The sequence below is a fragment of the Piliocolobus tephrosceles genome, chromosome 14, assembly GCF_002776525.5.
Source record: "Piliocolobus tephrosceles isolate RC106 chromosome 14, ASM277652v3, whole genome shotgun sequence".
Classification (NCBI taxonomy): Eukaryota; Metazoa; Chordata; class Mammalia; order Primates; family Cercopithecidae; genus Piliocolobus; species Piliocolobus tephrosceles.
The window spans coordinates 39,923,318-39,945,669 of NC_045447.1; the positions used below are offsets into that span (position 1 = coordinate 39,923,318).

General features: G+C 45.1%; 1 protein-coding gene across 1 annotated transcript in view; it reads left to right on the plus strand.

Annotated features, from left to right (window-relative positions):
* Positions 1-14,703, plus strand: part of LOC111536453 — a 31,658-nt gene extending 16,955 nt beyond the window's left edge. Inside the window, exon 2 of the mRNA XM_023202830.3 lies at positions 14,181-14,703. Within this exon, the coding sequence (XP_023058598.1) occupies positions 14,181-14,553 (373 nt within the window). The 3' untranslated portion in view covers positions 14,554-14,703. The remainder of the gene's footprint in view (positions 1-14,180) is intronic.
* Positions 14,704-22,352: the final 7,649 nt, after the last annotated feature.

Here is a 22,352-nt window from a genome sequence, read left to right on the forward strand (position 1 = left end):
GCCTTGCAGTCAGTCTTCCCAGTCCTCCATGTGGCAGGATGGTGGTCTCTGTCTCCATTCAACGCCTTTCTTCCTTTCCACGCATATGTCTGTGGATGGGGGTTAAATTATCGTAATAACACACCTAAGTAATGCTATGAGAGGCTACAAATAACAGAAAGAGAAAGAAAGGTTTTCTTGTTTCATGGGTTTTCTGTTCTGGACAATCTGCTCCCCCAGAGGTCATGTGATGCTTCTCCAGGTTGTGGGAACACACCTTTGCTCCTTCAGGATAGAGACCAAACGTGTTCCTTGGCCTACCCCAAGTGAAGGACTAGCAGCATGAAACCACAGTTTCAGGATGAAGAGCAAAGAGTGAAAAAGAGGAAGAGAAGTCAGGAAAAGGAAGGGGTTCCAGTCTGAGGCCGGACTGAAAATCTACCTAACAGGGAAAAAAGGAAAGTTTGTACAAATGTTTGAAACAAGCTTACTGAAATGGGTGAGAGAAAAAGGTACTGAACTAAGTATAACTTTAGAAATGAGTGAGGTCCAGCCAAGAGAAAGGCCAAGGGAACGGCACCTAAGCACTGTAGTCTAGTGACAAAGTCGTTTCCCACAGTAGTACGAGCTAACAATTCTGAAATCAGCACTTAAGTATACTGGAATTAAACAATGAAGTAAATAGGTAGCAGGTGGTAGAAGCCAGGTTTCTCACTGTTGGAGCCAGAGGTTACAGGTAAGCAAGGGGAAAAGGCTACACTGATCAATGTAGTAATAGAACAGAGTTGAAGACATCAGCAAGCACTCATGTTAAACTTAATATAGATCCCGATGGCTATACAAGGAAATATTTATGGATATATGGATATGCACAGCTTAGTGTACACACATATATTTCCTTGCTCTGTCAGCTGAGAGGGCCTAGAAGCAATGACACTCCAGGGGCAATGACACCCTAGTAGCAACACGCATGCCTAGCACCTAGATCTTGGTTTCTTTTGTTTGTTTGTTTGTTTGTTTGTTTGTTTGTTTTTTGAGATGGAGTTTTGCTCTTGCCACCCAGGCTGGAGTGCAACGGCAGGATCTCGGCTCACTGCATCCTCCACCTCCCAGGTTCAAGCGATTCTCCTGCCTCAGCCTCCTGAGTAGCTGGGATCACAGGTGCCCACCACCATGCCCAGCTAATTTTTTGTATTTTTAGTAGAGACAGGATTTCACCATGTTGGCCAGGCTGGTCTCAAACTCCTGACTCGGGTGACCCGCCTGCCTTGGCCTCCCAAAGTGCTGGGATTACAGGCGTGAGCCACTGCACCCAGCCAATCTTGGTTTCTAATCCCATTCTCCAGTAAAGGGAACCAAGACGCCTTAGAGTAATGGTTGATGCTAGGATGGTACAGGAAATATACAAGATAAGCCTGGAGCACCTTGTAATGCCAGATGGTAAGGAAGTGCTTTTGTTTTGTTGTTTTTTATAAGACATATTGATGGAGAATATACCAGTGGGGCACAAGAGCACCAAAATAAAGTAGTACTAGAGTGTAACCCAAAGTACAAAATAAATATCCATGGTGTCACACTGATGTAAATAAAGGAGTGAATAAATAAGCAGGAGAGAATAGATTTCTCACTTATTTATTCACTCATTTATTTATATTGGTGTGGAATAAATCTCCCCTGCAGAATTCCAAGTACTTTATGTAGGCACCCCACTCTCAAGGATGTAGAGCGTAATTCCCTACTCTAATTTTGGGATGTGTATAGTTCCTTCCTCCCAAAGAGTACAGTATGAAAAAGGGGGAAAAGAGTAACTTTACAGCCAAGAAACCTGACAACCGCTACCTCAACCAGGTGATTGAGGTCAGTGTCATATGTCATGTTGATAGGATGTGCCCTTGATCTGATGTAGCGAGAACGGCACTTTACCTCCGTGGTCTTCTTCCTCAAAACCCATAACCCCAATCTAATCATGAGGAAAACATTAGACACATGCCAGTAGAGGGGCATGCAACAAAATAACTGACCAGTCCTCCTCAAAACTGTCAAAATCACCAAAAACAATGCCTGAGAAATTGTCACAGCCAAGAGGAGGCTAAGGAGAACTGACAACTACACGTAATTTGATATTCTGTATAGGATTCTGGAACAGAAAAATGACTTAGATAAAATGGGTAAAAACTAAGGAAATCTGAATAATGTGTGGACTTTAGTTAGTATTAATGTATCAGTAATGGCTTATGAATTGTGACTACTGTACCTTACTAACATAAGATGTTAAGAATATGGGAAACTGGCAGCCGGGCGCGGTGGCTCAAGCCTGTAATCCCAGCACTTTGGGAGGCCGAGACGGGCGGATCACGAGGTCAGGAGATCGAGACCATCCTGGCTAAAACGGTGAAACCCCGTCTCTACTAAAAAAATACAAAAAAACTAGCCGGGCGAGGTGGCGGGCGCCTGTAGTCCCAGTTACTCGGGAGGCTGAGGCAGGAGAATGGCATAAACCCGGGAGGCGGAGCTTGCAGTGAGCTGAGATCCGGCCACTGCACTCCAGCCCGGGCAGCAGAGCGAGACTCCAGTCTCAAAAAAAAAAAAAAAAAAAAAAAAAAAAAAAAGAATATGGGAAACTGGCTATGGAATATATGAGAACCCTTTGAACTACTCTGCACTTCTTCTGTATGTCTAAAACTATTCTGAAATCAAAAGTCCAGTTCAAAAAAAAAAAAAAAATTTGCAGCATCTTTTGTGCCCAGTAGAAAGCTTTCAAAAAGACTAGTCATTTCAGTAATGGATTGTGCCTGCATGCCCTTCCAGAAGTTATGCATGTAACAGCCAGGGTGCTTAGTTTGCAAGCAACAAACTAATTTTTCCTGATTTACACAAGAAAGGAATTTGTTGTAGGATATTGGGTAGCACACAGAGTATATGAGAAGGCCTAAAACCAGCCTTGGAGGCCATACAGCTGGGACAATATTGGAAAGCAGGCTCAGAACTGGCCCTGTGGAGACTCGGCTGTTGCTGTTAGGGACCTGCAGCTCATAGTTTACAATGCCAGTCCTCTGCTGTTCCATTCAGATGCAGCCACCAAATCTGCCACCTCGGGAAACTGTTGTGGCTGCTCTGGCTGCCAACGCCCTTGCTAGAATGGATCCTGCAGGGTCCCTCCTTCTCCACTTCATTTGCTTGTAATTCAGCTCAGGAGTGATGCGCCTGATTGGCCGAGCCCAGCCCATGGCTCTGTGTGGTGCAAGGGATGTGAGTGTCTGGCATTTTCAGCTTCTACAGTCAGAAGAAAAGCCATGACTGGGCTGGATTTTTCTCCAAGTTGTGAGAAGTTGGCATTTCCTTTCACTTACAGCCTACAACCAACCATAGGTAAAGTCAAATGGGGAACTGAGTGACCTAGTTAAGGGAGAGAATGACACCACTGAAAAAAAATAAATAGCTAGGACATGAAGATCTAGATGGCTAGCTTCACTCTGCTGAGCCCAGCTTAGATGTGACCGAAACAGTTCTTCTTATTTTATTTATTTATTTATTTTTAGAAAAAAAAAAAACACTGAACAGGCTTGCAGGGGGATTATTCCGGAGTTGGCGCTGCTTTTGTTTTCTTTAAGCTCATGCCATCACTTCTGGGGAATGCTGTGAAGAGAACCATCATTATTCAGAAGCCACCTACATAGAGCTGGGGTCCATGCCTGCTTGGGTGTCAGACTTGCTCCCTCCACTGGCTGCTGTGCACAGCAGAAGTTCCAAAGGAAGAGGGGCAGGGTTCCAGCTTTGTAATTAGACAACTCAGACTCTGAGTCCCTGCTCTGCACTCTCTAGCAGGCGACATGGGGCAAGGTATGTTTTGGAAGCTTAGTCATTCACACCCTTCTTCATCTGTGCTCACACGCCAGCTCTCCTGGCACACTTACCACTCTGAACTTGAACCATCTGTTAATGCATCAATGAGCCCACTGAACTGTGCCCTGCTCATCCATCTCTGGCCCCCTGGTGCTCAGCCCAGGGTTGGCACACAATAAGCACTCAGAGATGTTTGAATAAATAAATGCACATATGAGGGTGGCAAGAGAGCTGTGTGCCTTATAGAATGCCTTGAGTGGGTAAGAATTGCTTATTGAAAATTTTGTGAACTTGAAGTCAAAGAAATGTGGATTCAAGTTCTTCTTAGCAGCTTGATCCTTGGGGCGAATAAGAACTCTTCTGAGTCTCAGTTTTTCTTTTGTAAAAGGACGGCCAATTATGAAGCAGACAGTGTTAAGTGGCCATCCAAAGGAAATTCCCAAATCCCTTCTCTCTTCTCACCACTACAGAGGCTAAAAAAGCTCAGCACTCAGTTTCCCAGTCCCCCTTGTGGCTAGCGGTGACCATGTAACACGTGTTAGGCCAATGAGTTGAGAAGAAAAAGATTAAAGAGAGAGAAGCACAGAGTGAACCCAGAAAATCCAGTTAATTTAGGAAGTTTATTTTGCCAAGGTTGAGGATGTGCACCTGTGACCTGTGACGCAGCCTCAGGAAGTCCTGACAACATGTGCCCAAGGCGTTCAGGTCACAGCTTGGTTTTATACATTTTAGGGAGACATGAGACATCAATCGATATATGTAAGATAAACATTGGTTCAGTCTGGAAAGGCAGGACAACTCAAGCAAGAGCAGGAAGACTCGAAGGGGAAAGGGGGCTTCCAGGTCACAGATGGGTGAGAGACAAACGGTTCAATTCTTTTGAGTTTCTCATTCACTTTTCCAAAGGAGGCAATCAGATGTGCACTTATCTCAGTGAGCAGAGGAATAACTTTGATAAGAATGGGAGGCAGGTTTGCCCTAAGCAGTTCCCAGCTTGAATTTTCCCTTTAGCTTAGTGATTTTGGGGGTCCGAGATATTTTCCTTTCACAACAGGTAAAGAAAGTTTCTCACAACCATAGACTCTACTCTGCCTTCTGCCTTTGAGTGCATATATGGGGCTCAGTTGTCATACTGCAGACATGCAGGAATAAGCCCAATGGAGAAGAGGAGAGCACAAGGCTGGAGGCCTTGATGCTGCCACCGGGCAGCTGAACTAAGGCCAGCATCCTCTTCCTCCATCTTGTTAAATAAAGAATAGATGCCTTATGATTCAGGCCACTGTTAGTTGGGTTTTGTTCCTTGCAGCCTAATGCATCATAACCAATCAACTTGTCTCATAGGGTTACTGTGAGGACTAATTAGATTCATCCATGTACCTGGCATGCAGTGAGCACTCAATAAATGGGAATTTACTGTTATTAGTATGGATCGCAGCCCTACCCACAGGGAGCTCTGTGTGGTTAAGAAGGCAGAGGGAAGAGGAAAGTGTGAGGAGGAAGAGCAAGGGAAGAGGGAGTCAGAAGGGACTTACGAAGAGGTGGGGAAGAGCAGAATGGAAGGGGAATGAAAGGAGGTAGAGGGGATTAAGAGAAGTGGGAGGAGAAAAGAAAGGGAGGGAGGAAGGTAGACAGGAAGGGGGACCCCAATAACAAGTGAAGCAGAATGGTAAACAAACCAAAAAAAAATCATGGTAAAACAAGAACTCAAAGAGTCCAAAGTTTACTTAAAGGAAATAAAGAATAATAACATTTCTTGTATACCCAGGGCCCTAAAAGGAGATATGGTCCCACTATATTCTGCAGAGTTTCTGTGAGTATTTAACAAGATAATTCATGTGAAAGGCCCCTGCACATGGTAGACACTTAATATTTTCCAAATCAAATGATATCAATTCAAAATTGGCAGCTGCAGAAGGGGCTAAAGAACCTAATTTCTTGCACCCCATTTCATCCTACCTGAGTGAACATCAGTTGGTCCATGAGAAGAGAGCCTAAGCTCCTCCCAGGTGCAGTTAGAAAGGGGAGATGAAAGGGTTCAGCTTTTTCAAGACATGGTATTTGATGTCATTTAATAGGAAGGTAGAGGGTAAGCTTGGCAGAGCCTGGTGATTTTCTTTTAAACAGGACTGTAATGCAAGCAAATGCTATATGGTGAACAGACATGCCATTGGCAACACTGATCAAAGGTCAGTTTTATTCCAGGTAAATGAAACAACAACAATAATATCAGAGTAGATTAAAATAGCTATAAAACTCATTTTGGGGACCTTTGAATATAGATGATATTATAGAATTATGTTTAACTTTCTTAGCAATAATAGCAGATGATAATAAAGGAATATGTTCTTACTCTTAGACAATCATCTTGCTCTACTCGGGCTGTGATAACAAAATACCACAGATTGAGTGGTTTAAACAACATACATTTATTTCTCACAGTTCTAGGGACTGGAGGTCCTACGTCAGGGTGCCAGCATAATTGAACTTGGGTGAGGGCCCTCTTCCTGAAAGCTGTAGTCTCAGCTTGCAGACAGCTGCCGTCTCACTGTGTCCTCACACAACAGAGAGCGAGAGAGCACAAAAGCTCTCTGGTATCTCTTCTTACAAGGGCACTAATCTTATTGTGAGGGATCCACCCTTGTGACCTCATCTAAACCTAATTACCCCCAAATGTCCCATCTCCAAATATCACATTTGGGGTTAGGGCTTCAACGTGTGAATTTGAGGGGGACACAATTCAGTCTATAGCAGAGATTTATGTTGAAATACATAGGGATGAAGAATCATGATGTCTTAAAATTACTTTCAAATTATTTTGAAAATAAAAAGAGAAATAGAGATATAAGGTAAATATGGGAAAATGTGAAAGTAGATAATAGGCTTATGGAAACTCGTTAGCTTGATTTACTCACTTTTGTGTTTCTCTTCATCCAGTCACTGCTTCCCTCCCAAATCCATTCTTTCGTCTGCCTGGCCGATGGTGGATGCTCAATATGTCTGTTGAATTAATATTAAAAATAAAGTTCTCCTTACCTGCTAATATCTGCATGACTAAGTAGAGACACGGTTTTAAACCATTTGCAAAAAATACCCACAATGAATTACTTACTTAAGTGAACATGATTTGCTTAAAATCACAGTTTAACCTTGATTTTTTCCTCCCAGAGTTAAGTATCAAACGAAAGGGTGCTTGCTCTCTGTCCCCAGATGCCCCAGGCTGTCCCTCCAGACTCCAGAAGGCCCAGCTCCCTTTTTCTTTCCCTGTTTGCCTTCTGCCCTCACTCAGAGTCCCTACCACCTCAAAACCTTGGGAGCAAAACCACGTGGACAAAAGCAATTTAGTGGAAGACAGTACAAATGTTGTACACTTTGAAAAGTTATTTAAAAGAACTGGCAAAATAAAACATTTAATTGCAAGTAACTTGTAAAAATAAAAGTAGTAAAAACATTACCCAAGACGCAGAGCAATGGACTACAGTTCATTGTTTGAAAATGAATTAGACCTTTATAAAACTCTGAACATTTCCAGATTCTTTAATTGTTATAATGCACCTTTTATTACTTTTTTCTTATTCCTATTGCTTTAGGTCCTTTCAGATTTTTTTCTATGATAATGATAATAGACATTACTATTGAGTGAGTGCCTACTGTGTACCAGGCACAGTTCAGCCCTCACAAGACTATGAGTGGGTATCCCCGTTTTACAGATGAAGAAATTGAGACTCAAAGAGGATAAAGTCACTTGCTCATGATCACACCACTAGAAAGGATAGTACTGGACTCAGATCTCCACATCTGCTCACCTCAAAAGCTCAAACTCTACACTAGTTCCCATAAGAGTGTTCCCTCTACAAAAACGAGCTTCTGTCACACAGTCCCCTATTGTTGGTTCATTATATTGCTTCCAACTTGTATTTGTTTTTCATTGCTGCTGTAACAAATTAACAATTAACACGATTAACTTTAGTGGCTTAAAACAACATGTATTTATTCTCGTACAGTTCTGGGAATGAGATGCCTACAATGAGTCTTCTGAGGCTCAAATCAAGGTGTCGGCAGGGATAGTTTCTTCTGAGAGAGGATTTGGAAAGGATCTGTTCCTTGCCTCTTGCGACCCCTAGAGGCCGCCTGTATTCCTTGGCCTATGGCTTCATGACTCAGTTCTCTGCTTCCATTGTCTCCCCTCTCTGCAATTCCTGTCTCCCTCTTATAAAGACTCCTGTGATTATACTGCACCCACCCAGATATTAATAATTCAGAATAACCTCCCCATGTCAAAATCCTTAATTTAGTTGCATCTGCAAAGTCACTTTTACCATGGAATGAAACATTCATAGGTTCCAGGGAAATGGATGTGGGCATCCTTGGGGGACCATTACTCAGTTCCCCATACAGCTGTTTGACCCAAAGTGCAGAGTAGGAGTCACTGACTCTCCCCTAAGTCATTCCCACCCCATATTTCAGGCTTCCGTCAGGGATGGGCTCCTGCTTGCTCTGACACTTAACAATGATCTTGGATACTAACCAATCCCATTGCCTGCTAGTTTCCTCCAAACACAGTGGAGGCTTGTTTTTAAGCCACTAAAGTTAATTGTGTTAATCATGGCTAATTTGTTACAGCAACAACAATGATCAATTCAGTATCAGGCTTACCTATTTCAGATTCTCCTGAATCACCACCCCCCCACCCTCCTGCCAACACACACACACACACACACATATTGTATTTCGTCCTTCTCTAGAAGAGATGGATTGAAAATAATCCCCCCTACCTTCTCAGTGTTGTGAAACTCAAAAGTCAGCAGCAGCTTGGAGGTCTCCAGGTCCTGAGGGCCTCTCTGTTGCCATAATATTTAAGTGGAATGACTTTAACCCTAAATCCATACGTGACGGGAAAGAGAGAATCTTCCTAATATCACTGACGATCTTCAGGGGTAAGGGATTTCCATTTTTCTTAGTCACATAAATGTTCACTTTTCTACTTTTCAACTCCAGTAGCATGCAACAACTGCCCTTTTCCCATAACTCTTCAGCCCACATCGAGCACCCAATTCCTTCAACCTCCAAAGCACCATCAGTGCAAGCAGAGTGTGTATAGTGGTATCTAAGTTCATTCCTGTTGCTATAACAAAATATTTTAGACCGGGTAATTTATGAACAACAGAAATTCATTGCTCACAATTCTGGAGGCTGGGAAGTCCAAGATCAAGGTGCCAGCAGATCTAGTGTCTGATGAGGTCCTGGTCCTCACAGATGGTATCTTCTCTGTATCTTTACATGATGGAAGGGCAGAAGACAGTAAACTCACTCCTTAAAACCCTTTCATAAGGCCACCAATCCCACCCATTAGGGCAGAGTCCTTATGATCTAAGCACTTCCCAAAAGCTCCGTCTCTTAATACCATCACCTTAGAAATTAAGTTCCAATATATGAATTTTAGAGGGACAGCAACATTGAGGTTATAGCAAGTATAGTCAACAATTACCCACTACAACGTAGATGTTATAATAATAACTGTCTTCTCTGCATCATGTCTTATCTTGTACCCAAGCCTCTACCCTTTCTCTGATGAAGGAATTCAAACTAGGGCAGGGCCACCTTAAGCGTCTTAATTAAAAGTAACTCAGTCTCTTCCCATTTAGAATAGTCTCTTGGGTATAGTTTCAGTTGTTTTAAAGTTAACATCCATAAAGTCACAAAGTTTTCTCCATTCATAGGTTCTCCACACCCCACCTCCTATTTTCTGATACAGTATCAGCATAGTGATGGGAGGAGTGACCTCGGGTGCTTATGCTCCCCTCTGGGTCCTCACTGGCCTCTACTACGGCATCCTCATCTTGTGAGGTCCTGGGCATCCTGTGATGGGGTCTTCTGGGGCTGAAGGTGGTTGGTCTGGTCTGAGGGTATTAAGCAGATAACTAAAGTCCTTCCATAGCCTGAGGTCCCAAGAACCTATGCTTTGTAGCTCCCTTGTGCTGTTCCCGAATTAATATAAGTCAAGTAGTTCTCCTAGAGGTTCCTCATCCCCTACCAGGTCATGTGGGAATTCCTGGATCTCTATCCAGGAATTGGATATCCATCCAGGAGCACTGTCTCTGCCCATCTATCCAGATCTCTCCTCTCTCTAGTGCTACCACTTCCATGTTAGACACAGCCTCACACCAAAGGTTGGCTTCTCTGAGAGGCTTAGAGTAGCAGTTCTGATATCTTTTAACTCCTCCACACTCAGCTGATACTTTCTTCTGCTTATACTTCTCTCTGAGGTTCAGCCCCAAGGTGATAATGTGTTGGTCAGCTATTGCCACATGAATGCTGCATAACAAGCCACCTCAAAACTCAGTGGTTTCCAACAACAAGCATTTTTTTTTTCACTTCCAGTTGTGTGGTTTGCCCAGGGCAGCTCTGCCTTAGGATGCAAGTCAGCTGGAGTTGGCTCCAGGTTTGGACTGGGATCAGATTTGCTCCACATGTCCTTACATTCCCCTTGGAAAATCAAAGAAGCACAAAAGAACACAGGCAGTGCATTGCCTCTTAAGGCCCTGCACTATGAAAAGTCACCTAACCAGATTCAACACCAATGAGACAGGGAACCATATTCTACTCATTCTGTGTTCCAAAAGGCCACAAGACTACAAGATATTCAGGGTTTACTAGAAAGTCAGAAGGGTGTTAAGCTACCTCTTCCCAGAGGACTCTGAGAAGGCTTCAGAGAGGAGATGACTTCTGAGCTGTTTTAAAAGAAGAGCAGTTTTTTTAACCAAATGGCTCTAAGAGGAAAGGCAGAGGGCAGAGGCTGCAGGTTATGGAAAGGGAGCAAGAAGTGAGAGAGCCTGTGCTGAGGCTCAGAAGCCCATTGTGCTGGGAAGCGAGCCTGGAGAGTGGCAGAGGCACATTGCGGAGGATGCTAGGAGCCAGGCTAAGGATCTGGAGGCTTGGACTTTGTTCTAGAAGCCATGGACAGTCTGTGATGGGTTCTGGACCAAGGAGGAGGCCTGAGCAGAGTTGGATATGTGAGAGCCACATGACTAACAGGCAGAGAGGAGGCAAATAGGGGTCTTCCCACTCCCAAATTAGGGGTCTTCCCACTCCCAAAGCAGTGCTCCTTCCGTGAGGACCCCTGCCTACTTCCAGTCATGCCAGGCTCCAAATGCCAGTGCTTCCTCCTCTGGCCTCCTCCTGTTGAAAATTACCACAGCTTCCTTGCCTCAATGGGGAAGGAAGAAGGGCAAGCAGGCCCCTTTCAATGACCCTGGAAAAGGAACTTCATTTCACACGACCTACTTACGGAACTTGGACAGCAGTAGACCATCAATATAAATTCCTAGTGTCTATCCTATTTATTTTAGTTGATGACTCAGAATGTTTGAATAGCATATTCATTTATGGCCGGAAAATATTAGCTTCTAAACACTGAAACCCTGCCCCCAAATCACTTCTTTAAATTCAGATTGTTTTCCCATTCCATCATTTGCGACCAGAGTTTTCCTCACAGACAGATTTTTATAAGTTAGCCCTAGACCTGGGATTTATTTATGCCTATAAACAAAACCCCAATATTAATCGCAAACTATTTCTGATTCTCAGTTAACGTCCTTAAACATCTTGTGTCCCTGGGGACTCTTTGCTCTGTCATATGAAGATGATGTTTTAAGATTTGTATTTCCCCACAGAAGCACGTAGATCATAAAACCTAATGTATTCCGTGGTTCAGAATGATAATTTCACCAAGAGGTGAGGGAATATTTCACTGCAGATCGTTACAACACCCACATAAGTTGTTAATATACTACTCCCTGTTAAATATTCATCCAGCTTCTGTTTATGGAATGGCTCCTATGTCCCCAGTAGGGACTGTGGGTGGGTCTTGTATGTCGGAGGGTAGGTAGTGCAGGACAAAGCTACGGACAGCTCCCTGACTTGGGGTAAGAAGGTTGTGGATAGAAGGCAAATCTATCTTGTGGAGCTAGAAAGCAAGAAGCTATGGAGGGGAAACAGCTATTCATGGGCAGCGTGCTGGAGACCAAGATGGACGACAACTGGCTACAAGAGGAGCCAAGAGCCGGGTCCCAAGCTGACAATGCATGTGGCCACAAGGGCGCCTGTTCCTGGAGACCTAGCCAGAATGGAACAGAGGCATGTGCAGAACCCAGATGCAGAGAGGTTGAAGAAAGGGGTGAGGAAAAGAGGCATGCAGGACTGGATGCTACCAGAATGCAGTGTGATTCCACTTCACCAACATTTTCTGAGAATCTCTGCCTCAGTCCTATGCGTCAGTTTTTCCCACTGTAGGAACAGAGGCAGAGAGTTGCATGGCAAAGTGTCTTACAAGGAAGACTACAATGAGGGAACCTAGAATCAAAGGTGTAGGAACCTTGAATTCTGTCCCTTGGGAGTAATCTCAGAAAGCTTATCAAAATGATATGGTGCCATCGTTCTGTGATTAGGGGCAGTCTTTGAAAACAGGACTCAAATTCCTGCACCTTCCTTTCCTAGTTAGGTGTCCTTGGTCCTCAGTCACTTTAGTGCCCCAGTGCTCCCACCTGTACAATGTGGGTAATATTATGATCCCCTCTGAAACTGGTCAGGAGGGTGAAATGGAATAGTATGTGCACCTAGCACTTAGCAATGAGCCTGGCACAGAAGCGGTGAGAACCTCAGGGCATTGATGCCACGCTTTATGAAAGGCAAAGAGGAACCACCAATATATTTAGGTAAGAGAGTGATGGGATCCAGTCTTCCTTTCAGAAAAGAGACTGGGTTGTGGAGGAGGAGGCTTGTGCTAACGTCACAGCCAGGGAATCGGGTGGCTGGATTGCCCTGATGTTAGCACAGTGGCAAAGGAAGTCTCATCTGAAACTGGGAAGATCTGTGCCTGTTGGAAGCCAAAGAGGAGGGAGGTGGAAAAAATGAGATCCTAGGGGCAATGGGAGAGAGGCAACCACAGTTCTGAGTGGTGGAAGAAGTTGGAGAGAATGGGAATGAGGTGCAAATGCTATGATTTCACAATTTTACTCTCAAACTAAGTCATTGCTTCTACAACTCTACACTCAATGATGGAGAAACCGAGAAAGAATCATTGAGAGATACATATATGTAGATGCATGTGTAGGTATAAAATGTTTTAGAAAAGAAAGAATATTCAGAATCCCTAGTATTTGTTTGCATTAGTTCCTTTACTGGAGCTATAGATCTGAAATATGGTTTGGTTATCTGTCCATCCACTCATCCACTCACTATGTTTAGCAGCCCCTGACCATAGAAGGTACTCAACCAATATTTGCCGGGTAAATGAAGGAAAGAGTGAGTGCCAAAAGGATTTGAAGAATGTGAGATTCAATTTAAAACTCTTCATGCCAGTGCAGTATTACAGTCTTGTTTTCATTCATTTCAATGGATAATTTAGGGAGTAATTTAGAAAATAAATCCCCACCACTTTAACTCCTATTCAAATCAATAGACCTTATAGGTGAGACACTGGCCCAGGGCACTTTCTCCAGTACTGGTGGGAGTGAATATTGGTACAACTTGTGTGGGCAGTTTGTATACTCTCTCAAAAACTGTATGTATTATACACATACCCAGGAATTTCAGTTTCAGGATGTTAGCCTTTAGACAGACTCACACATGCGTAAAATGACATGTTACAAAGATATTCACAGAGCATTGTCAATAACATTTAAAATGAGAAACAAATGTTCCATAATAGTGGACCAGCTAAGTGATAGTATACCCACACGATGGGATACTACCCTGCTATTTTTAAGCAAAAGCAGCTTTAAATAAATGGTTAGGAATGATGTCTAAGATATAATGCTAAGTGAAAGTAAAGGCATGTAAGCCCATATATGTTTTTGTATTCTTAGACTGCTCCTGTAAGAATAACTAAGAAACTGGCAAGGCGTTGCCTCTGAATTGGAAAACAGAAGTGGGAAATAGACTGACTTCCTGTATCCTCTTCTGTACCTACTTAGCCTATTTCAAAAACTAACAAACTTTAATTTCAAAAGCCAAATACTAGAGAAGGGTTTATAATGACAAAGCAAAATTCCTTTGCTCCATCCCTAGTCCCCCTTCCCAGTGGTAACCACTTTTGACAATTTTACATCTCAAATACTATGTTACTTTTGCTACTTCTTGGATTAACAATTTCTGTATTACCTATTTATTTTATGTTCTAATAGTTGAAGACTTAGTTTACCTATAACCCCGACCACTTCCTCTCCTGTCCTTTTAGTAAAATTATATTATGTGCTAGTTCAGGATACAGCAGGTAATGCTGCAATGACAGACAACCCTGAATCCCAGTGGCTTCTATCAAGAAAGGTTTGTTTCTCACTCATGGGACTTGTCTATTACAGGTCTGTGGGGGACAGGAAGAGGCGGAATCTGTACACTGTAATTATTCAAAACCCAAGACTGATGGAAGAGCCACCGTCTCACATAATGCCAGTCGCCTTCTGGAAGAAGATTGATCCCACTGGCAATGAAATGCTGGCCCGGGAAGTGATTCCCATCGCTTTGGTTCACAACTCAGTTACCAGAACTAATCTCATGGCCCCATCTAACTACAGAAGGTCAGGAATTGTCCAGAACAAGGGAGAACCAGAAATATCTTGGCAAGTGGCACCAATGACTAACACAGTTACCTTTGCAGCTAGACATAAAATAGTTAAACCTCTTTTTCTTGTTATGTCAATGTTAGGCATCATTTCCAGACTCCTCATTTTGTAAGATGCAATTGTTACTGTTACTAGCAGCTTCTTTGCCTTCTATCTTTCCTCCAGCTTTGGTTCCTGACTTCTTTCAGTTATACTTTTCCCCACCCCAAACCTTTTTTTTTATTTTTTGTTAGGTTTGCTAACACTCCCATACATTTCAGTAACCGTAATTAGCTCTCTTATGCTCTGCAATTCTATGACCATATAAATTTTATTTACTGCAGAACCAAGCAGTGTGCTACAATTGTTTCTTTCTTAGTGCATCTAATGTTACAATCTCTGGTGCCACCCTAGGGAATTTTCAGATGGATTCTCCTACACTCCATAAACTTCAGTTTGCTTTATATTTGCACTGAAATTTAAAAATCAATGGGAGCACTGGAAGATACAACTGAAGAAATACGGGCCACATGAAGTATCAATGGGCCATAGGAGCCACAAAAGGCCCATGTGCCACCATAGAACTAACGCAGCCTCCATCGGCCTCCATTGGCTGGAGGCTAGGACATCTGAGGCTGGACAAGGGACAGCTCCTGCGGGAACTGAAGGCAAAGCTTAACATGTGGGCCCAGGAGCCCACACAGGGAATGCAGCCTCGTGCCTACTCCTCACTGCCAGCCTGTGCTGGCCTCCTCTAATTGGATTGAGTGTTCTGTCATTTTCCCTCAGATGCACCGTGTGGACAAGGGCCACATGTGCATTCACAGTAATGGTCTCCAACCGCTATTCAGTTGGGACACTTTGGGGGCACTACGGAGGTCAGAAACAGCCAAAGGGCAACATGCTTTATTTTGTTTTTTAATGGAATCAGAATCAAAAGTATTAGCATCAATATAGGCTCTGTGTCAGGCACAGTGGTGGCACCCGCCTGTCGTCCCAGCTACTCAGAAGGCAGGAGGATCACTTGGGCCCAGGAATTCCGGGCGTTAGTGCACTATGCCGATCAGGTGTCTGCGCTCAGTTTGGCATTAATACGGTAGCCTCTCCAGGGTGGGGGACCACCGGGTTGCCTAAGGGAGGGTGAGCAGGCCCAGGTCGGAAATGGAGCAAGTCAGAGCACCCGTGCTGGACAGTAGTGAGATCAGCCCCTGCACTCAGAGCTGGGGAACATAGTGAGACCTCGTCTCTTAAAAATAAAGACAAAGGAAAAAGCTCCGCATGTGTTTATTGGGACAGAAGTGAAGGGAAGCAATGGTTAGAGATTATCTAGTCCGACCCGCCCATTCCACAGATGAGACAGTCAAGGCCCAAGGAATGGGAGGGGCATCTCCAGGTTCTGGAGCATCACAGGCTACTTCCACGCTCTGCACCAGCTCCCCACATCGGTGACCTCTCTCTCCCTGCCAGCGCCTCCCATGTCAAAACAGCTCAGAGGACGGAAGCCTGGAGATGCTGGACGTGCAGAGACCCACCACTTCCCGCTGTACAAACGAGACACTCCTTACCTTACACAGTGAGTCGCCGTCAGAACCAGGGCCAGAGGGTCGCCCTGTTAAGTGAGGCCAACCAGTTGCCCTGCCTCCCTCTCGCCCTTGAGTTCTCAGATATAGGAAGGCGGCTCCGCCCTGCTGGCCCCAGAGCGGCCACCGTCCACGGCCAGGAGCCAGCTACATCCTGAGTGCCCTCCTCACTTTCCGTCCTCCCCTGCAGATGGGAAGGACGCTGGCATCAAACCCAGTAGAAGTGTTGGCCGTCCTTGTACCGAAGGAGCCATTCTTAAACCACGCTGCTAAAGCCACTTTAAAGGTTTCAGAGCTCTGGGGCAGGGAGAAGTGCCATCGCCCTTCCTTAACAAAGTCGTCTTTCACAATCTCCAGATTCTCCAAGCAGGTGTTTCCGCGGGCTCTTTGGGAAGATCCTATGTGTGGGCCACCATCGCCCTCTTGTGGCCTGTAGGCGAAGTGCTTTATGGTCTTGCTCAGACAACAAAGGCGGCGTCAGTCTCCCTCCCTTCTCCTGTCTCTGGCACAGGAAGGGGTGGCCGCGTCAGTTTTAAATTCTGGGGGCCTTGGCCTTGGCTGTTGGAGCTTGATAGACTAATCAGATGTACATCAGCTCAGGAAACAGCTGCTGAGTGCCTGACGGAGGGGCTGAGTCCTAAGGAATGAAGTGAAAAATTGATTTATGTCAGAGGCTTTGGCAGGCATTTGTCTGAGAAATCACCCGCCACCAGCGCTGCTCCAGTGCTCATGAGGCCGTGCATGAGTCCGCCACCAGCGCTGCTCCAGTGCTCATGAGGCCGTGCATGAGTGTTCACACCCCCTCAACACCTACCCCATCCACCCCGCACCTCCGCCGTCACTGAAACCTGACTTCAAGGCCCAACGCTCAGGCCTCCTCCTCCAGGAAGCCCAGCTTGCCCTCCGCAACTCCAAGAAGAGCTTGCGGCCCACACCTCTGCTTCCACCTCTGCTCTGGTTCAGCCTCTGCCACGAGCAGCCGGGACTGTGGCCAATGTCTGCTCGACCTTTGAATCTCTGAGGGCAGAGGCTGCATCTTGTGCGCCTGGAGTCAGGCCAGGCCCAGCCCTGAGTGGCTCAGTCTGTTGAATGACAGAGGTCACTTCAGCCCAGCCATCACCTCCCAAACCCACACCAAGCCCAACAAGAGATTCAGGCCCCTCTGGAGAAGGTGGGCTTTGTGGGTGCCCTGGTTGGCAGGGTTTTGCGACAAGTTTGAGGATGGGCCATAGCAAGGGATGAACTGAACACTGACACCCCCCCCCTCCAAGTGCTTGTTACTTCACTCACTTTTCCAACCTCCACTTCCCCCAAGGAGTCCCAGGCAATGCCTGTTCAGCTGGTCTCTCCTGGGGCAAGGCTCTGAGGAGGAAAGAGTCCGCTGGACCTGGGGTTGACTCTGGGGCAGTTATCTTCGTCCCTCTATTTCGTCATCTACCCAATAGCAGCAAAGAATATTGACTGGCATGGTTTGGGAACATGAACGCAGATGACTGCTGAAAACCCATGAGCACCACGGTGAGTCTTTCCGATCATTTCTGGGTTCTGAGCGCTGGGTAGGCTGTTCCCACCACATAATCCATTCAACCACTGCTGCAACAGGATGGAAGAGTGGTCCAGAGCCTGGGCCCTGGAGCCAGACTGCTTGAGCCTGAATTCTTGCTTTGACACTTACCAGCTCTGGCACTATCTGCATAGTATCTTAAAAAGGGGAGATAACCATAGCACTCACCTCATAGAAGTATTGTGAGCAGGAAGTGAGTTAACACATCTAAAGAAATTAGAGCAGTGATTGGAGCGTGGGAAATGCTCGGCAAAGTGAGCCCTTGCTGCAATATTGCATAGAAAGCTGCTTGTCTTGAGATCGTCTCCTCCTGGAATGGTGTGTCACAAAGACAGAGCTGAGTTGCATTTTACATAAAAAATGATCTTTCTAATGCACGCACTCGGCATTGGCTTCTTCACTCTGAGGTCAACATGCTGCTGGTGTGAGAGGAAAAACCCAGTGTTTTTTAAAGACATTGGTTGATCTAATATCTATTGAATTAATTAATTAACTACTTACTAGGTTGTATTTTTCCTGCACAGATTTGCACTACATGCGTGGATGAGGAAGCATGAGGATGCAGTAACCAACAACTGAAATGCTGGGCCTGATCTCCAGCCCAGGACTATGCCAAGCAGTGGCTAGTGGCAGATATGGGAACCATATACCCCCCGAGAACCCTGAAGACCTTCATGCCAAACCAGGACCATTTAATGTTTTCATTAATGGCTTGAAGGATGGAATCGAGACCCAGCTAATCAGATTTCTGGATGATAGGAAGCTGGAAGGGATCTTAGCTACTTTGGAGGACAAGATTAAAATGCAATCCAAGCTTGACGAATTGCAGAGATGGACCTAAATCAATAAAAAGAGCAACAATAAAGATAAATGCAAGCTGCTTGGAACAGAGCTGAGAAAATTATCCAGGTACCAAATGGTGATGAGAGAAATGAGTTTTGAGTGAGCCAGGAGGAGGTACCTGGATATAAATTGATCAAGTCATGGTATCTGTAAAGTGGAGGCACAACTCTGTCACCTGGTGGATCCCAAACTTCAATGAGCATAAGACGACAGCTCAGAGAGCTTTGAAAATGTGGATTTCCAAGCCACAGGCCTGAGACTGTGATTCAGTAGTTCTGGAATGGAGCTAAGAAGATTCTGGTGTAGGTGGCCCATGGGCAGTGCTTTGAGAAAACTGGCAGGGTAAGGACGTAGCCTCTGACTACACCATCATTTCCTAAATGTTTACTGTGTGGAATGTTTATCCCACGGAATTCTCTGTAAGAAGTGAATCCATGGTCAAATGTGGGAATGTTCTCTGTCCAAAATAAAAAAAAAACTCACAAGGCAAGTGAGGACACCAGTGACCCCAACATTTTCTGCAATTAAATAAACTGCACAACTTGGTTCAATCCAGAGTTTCCCAAACTTTTTGATTAGGGACTCATTTTTTCATGTAACATTCAAAAATATCTTGGGCAACACATTTCAGAAAATTCTGAATTTTCTGAATTCAGCTGGAATTTGATAGCATTTAAAATGCTGCTCTGTCCCCTAACTACCCTGAATGTGAACTTTCCTTTAACATTTAGAAGACAGGAAAGCAAGTTAACTACAGCGTGAGTCTTGGGCTTCTATTGCTTATTGATAGTGTCCCCTGTACCCTAGATGGGTGAGGAGGGCAGTGCTTTTCTTCCTCTGTTTATTGTCTTCCTGGAGCTCGTGTCCAGAATCACTAGTTGCTGTCTCATTGTCTACTCTCTCCTTTAGTAACAGAATCCCCGTATTGTTGAATGTGGTAATGTGCCCTACTACAAAACCACATTCTGCAGCCTCCCCTGCAGATGTGGTCAGTCAGTTGTACACAGAAGTCACTGGGGGGATTTCTGGGGAATTCCTTCAGAGATGCTGACGCATTTGAAAGGCACCCTTTTTGCTCTTCCCCAATTTCTTCTTCTTCTTCCTGCCTGTAACACAGATAGGGTAGGGGTACTGGCAGCCATGTTGGGCCATGAGGTGACCTTACAGATGGAAGCCACTCACTAAGGATGGCAGAACAGAAAGACAGAAGGAGCTCAATATGTTGATGGCATTGTGAAGCCACCAGAGCAGTCCTGCCCTGCCTAAGAGAAAAAATGTACCCCTATTTTGTTTAAGCCACTGTTTTTCAGGCCTCTGTTGCTAGCAGTTGAATGCAATTTTGAACTCACACAGGGTAGTCAGCAAAGCCTTTTTGTCATTTTCTCCAAATCTCAGCTCCTCCGGACTTCCATCCTGACCACATCCCTCGATGTTCGTGTGTGCGTGTGTGTGTGTGTGCACACACGTGCTTTCTTGCCCCACCCTCAGCATGAGACACTTGCACTGCCTGAGCCAGCACAGTTCCGTGCAGCCCGTGTCTTTGGCTGCCTCTCTTTTGTCTCCTTTACTGGAGTTAAGCACAGAATAGAATTAACTCAGAATGACATATTCAAGAGCCTCACATCCTTGTAGAATGAATCCCTTTTGGAATCTCTGTGCTTTATTTCTAAATGCTTTGTAATCTACATTCAACATAGAATTCCTGTCTGCAACCAGTGAGTGACTCCTGAGAAGAGGCAGGTTGAATGGAAATACCATCGCAAGAATTTCCTTCATATCACCCACGACACTTGCCGAAAAGGAAGGGAAAACCATGCCATTGCAAAGAAAAATGAGAAACAAGCACAATCGAGGCCGGGAAGAAAAACACAGTCCCCTCCAGGGAATGAGAGATTGGAGGGCAGAGGGGCCCCTGCTGCAGTCTGTGTCCTCATTGCCCCTTGGCCACCCGCCTCGCTGTCCTGGCTTCTGGTCCAGGAGGCCCCACGCTCCGTCAGAGGCCACCCCCGGCCTGGTGCAGACCCACACTCTGCCATGTAGGTGCCTGCCAACAGAGATCCATGACAGTTTCCTTCTGTGAAGGCCCCAGTGGCCTCTGTCCTCAGAAACAGCACCAGTCTAGAATAGTCTCTAGACTTTTTTTCTCTGCTTGGACTGGAAAGTCCATTTCCAAGGAGTTTTTCCTGAGTTCAGACCTACTACAGTGGTGGTATTTTCGAAGAGATTCAAATGGGACACTTTCCTGGAGGAAGGAACTAGAATTCATTGAAAACCTATCAATTGCTTCTGTACATACTCCTCAACGATTGGCCAAGTCTTAGCAAACTAAGAAGAAATTAGTGGTAATCCTGACTTCTGGGAGATACCAACACTGGGCCTGGACAGATCTGTTTACTCAAGAATGTGCTGATAAATAACAAAACAAACGTATGTAACCTCAACTTGGGGCCTTGTGAAAATTGTATAACAGAGAGGATAGGAACCAGGTATAGTAAGATCCAAAGGAAACCTTTCCTTAAAAACACAATCAATCACTTCCTGAAATAGAAGGAAAATTTGGGAACAGATAGGGGCATATTCTTAATGAGACACCAAAATATGTAAGCTCTATTAAATAAGCACTGAGTGAGGTAAGGAGAGAAAGTAAAGCAAAATAGTTTCAAGAAAAAATGCACTGAAAGCAGTAAGCAGCAAATTTCTTACTTCAGATAATAAACTGATAAAATGTTTATTATAATAAACTTACAAGATATATTATAATAAACTGACAAGATGTTTCCAGAAATGAGATTAAGAAAGGATGAAAGCAGTAACAGGGATGGCTATCAATCGTGCATCTCCAATCTATGCATAAACGGTGCTACAGATAAAAACTGGGCTAGGTTAGCAGCAATACCAGAAGTATCATGGGAGAAAACTTCCCAGATCTGAAAAAATACCCCAAATTCTGACTTTGTTACCATTGAATTCTGCTAAAAAGAAAAACCGAGCCTAAGATGATGGAAGACTAAGGAAGACTGGGAGGTACCATGGGAAGGAGCCAGCGAGGCTGAGCTCAGGGCCACGAACCTGGAATCAAGGTATTCTCTGTCATTTGCCATCTGGATGGCTCGGACAAGCCGCTGCCCTTCTCCTGGGACTCAGTTTTCCTCTCTGTGAAATGGGAGGGTGTCCATCTTAGTTTAGGTTTCCCAAAGAGCAGAACTGAGGCAACGACTTGGGTGCAGAGAGTTAATCAAGAAGGCAATGTCAGGCGGCAAAGCAAGAAAGTGAGGAAAATGAGACGGAGAATTGGCCTCCAGAAGCCGAGGAGGGCAGCTGTGGGCTCAGGCCCACTGGGGACCCTCTGAAATACTGAAACCAGCCTCAGAATCATCCTGCAAGCTGGGAACTGCCTTTCGCAGCTTCAGGAGAACTCCAGGGCCAGAGAATGTGGACAGGGTGGGAAAAGGGTGGCAACAGGATCTGCTGCCAACCCCTGCAGGCCCAGCACTCTGATATGAATGAGAGGGATTCAGAGGGAAAGATTTGCTGTGACTGAGCGCCGCAGGGCTCCAGGGTGGATGCCAGGCAGGGTAGCAAGAAGACAAACGCAATTGTTCTCACGCCTGTGTGCCCAGGGGGGCTGTGTGCTCCTTGAGGGAGATGGACCACATCTGAGTTATCACGGCAGCCCTGAAGCCCAGCACAGAGCCTGGCACATGTTAGATGCTCAGTCATTGTCACCCCCAACCGTCCCAGGAGCAGAGCTTAGACCCGTGACACAGGTTTCAGCTCAACAGAAGGAAGAATCTTCTAAGAAGTGGTGAAGGGCAAGACGGGCACCTCGGAGTTTTGGTGCCCTTTCCCCAGGCTAGGCTCGTTAGCATCTCACTGTCCTCTGGCCTGACGCCCACTCCATGCCTGAATTCCCTCACATCACATACTCTTTCATTTCCTGTTTAT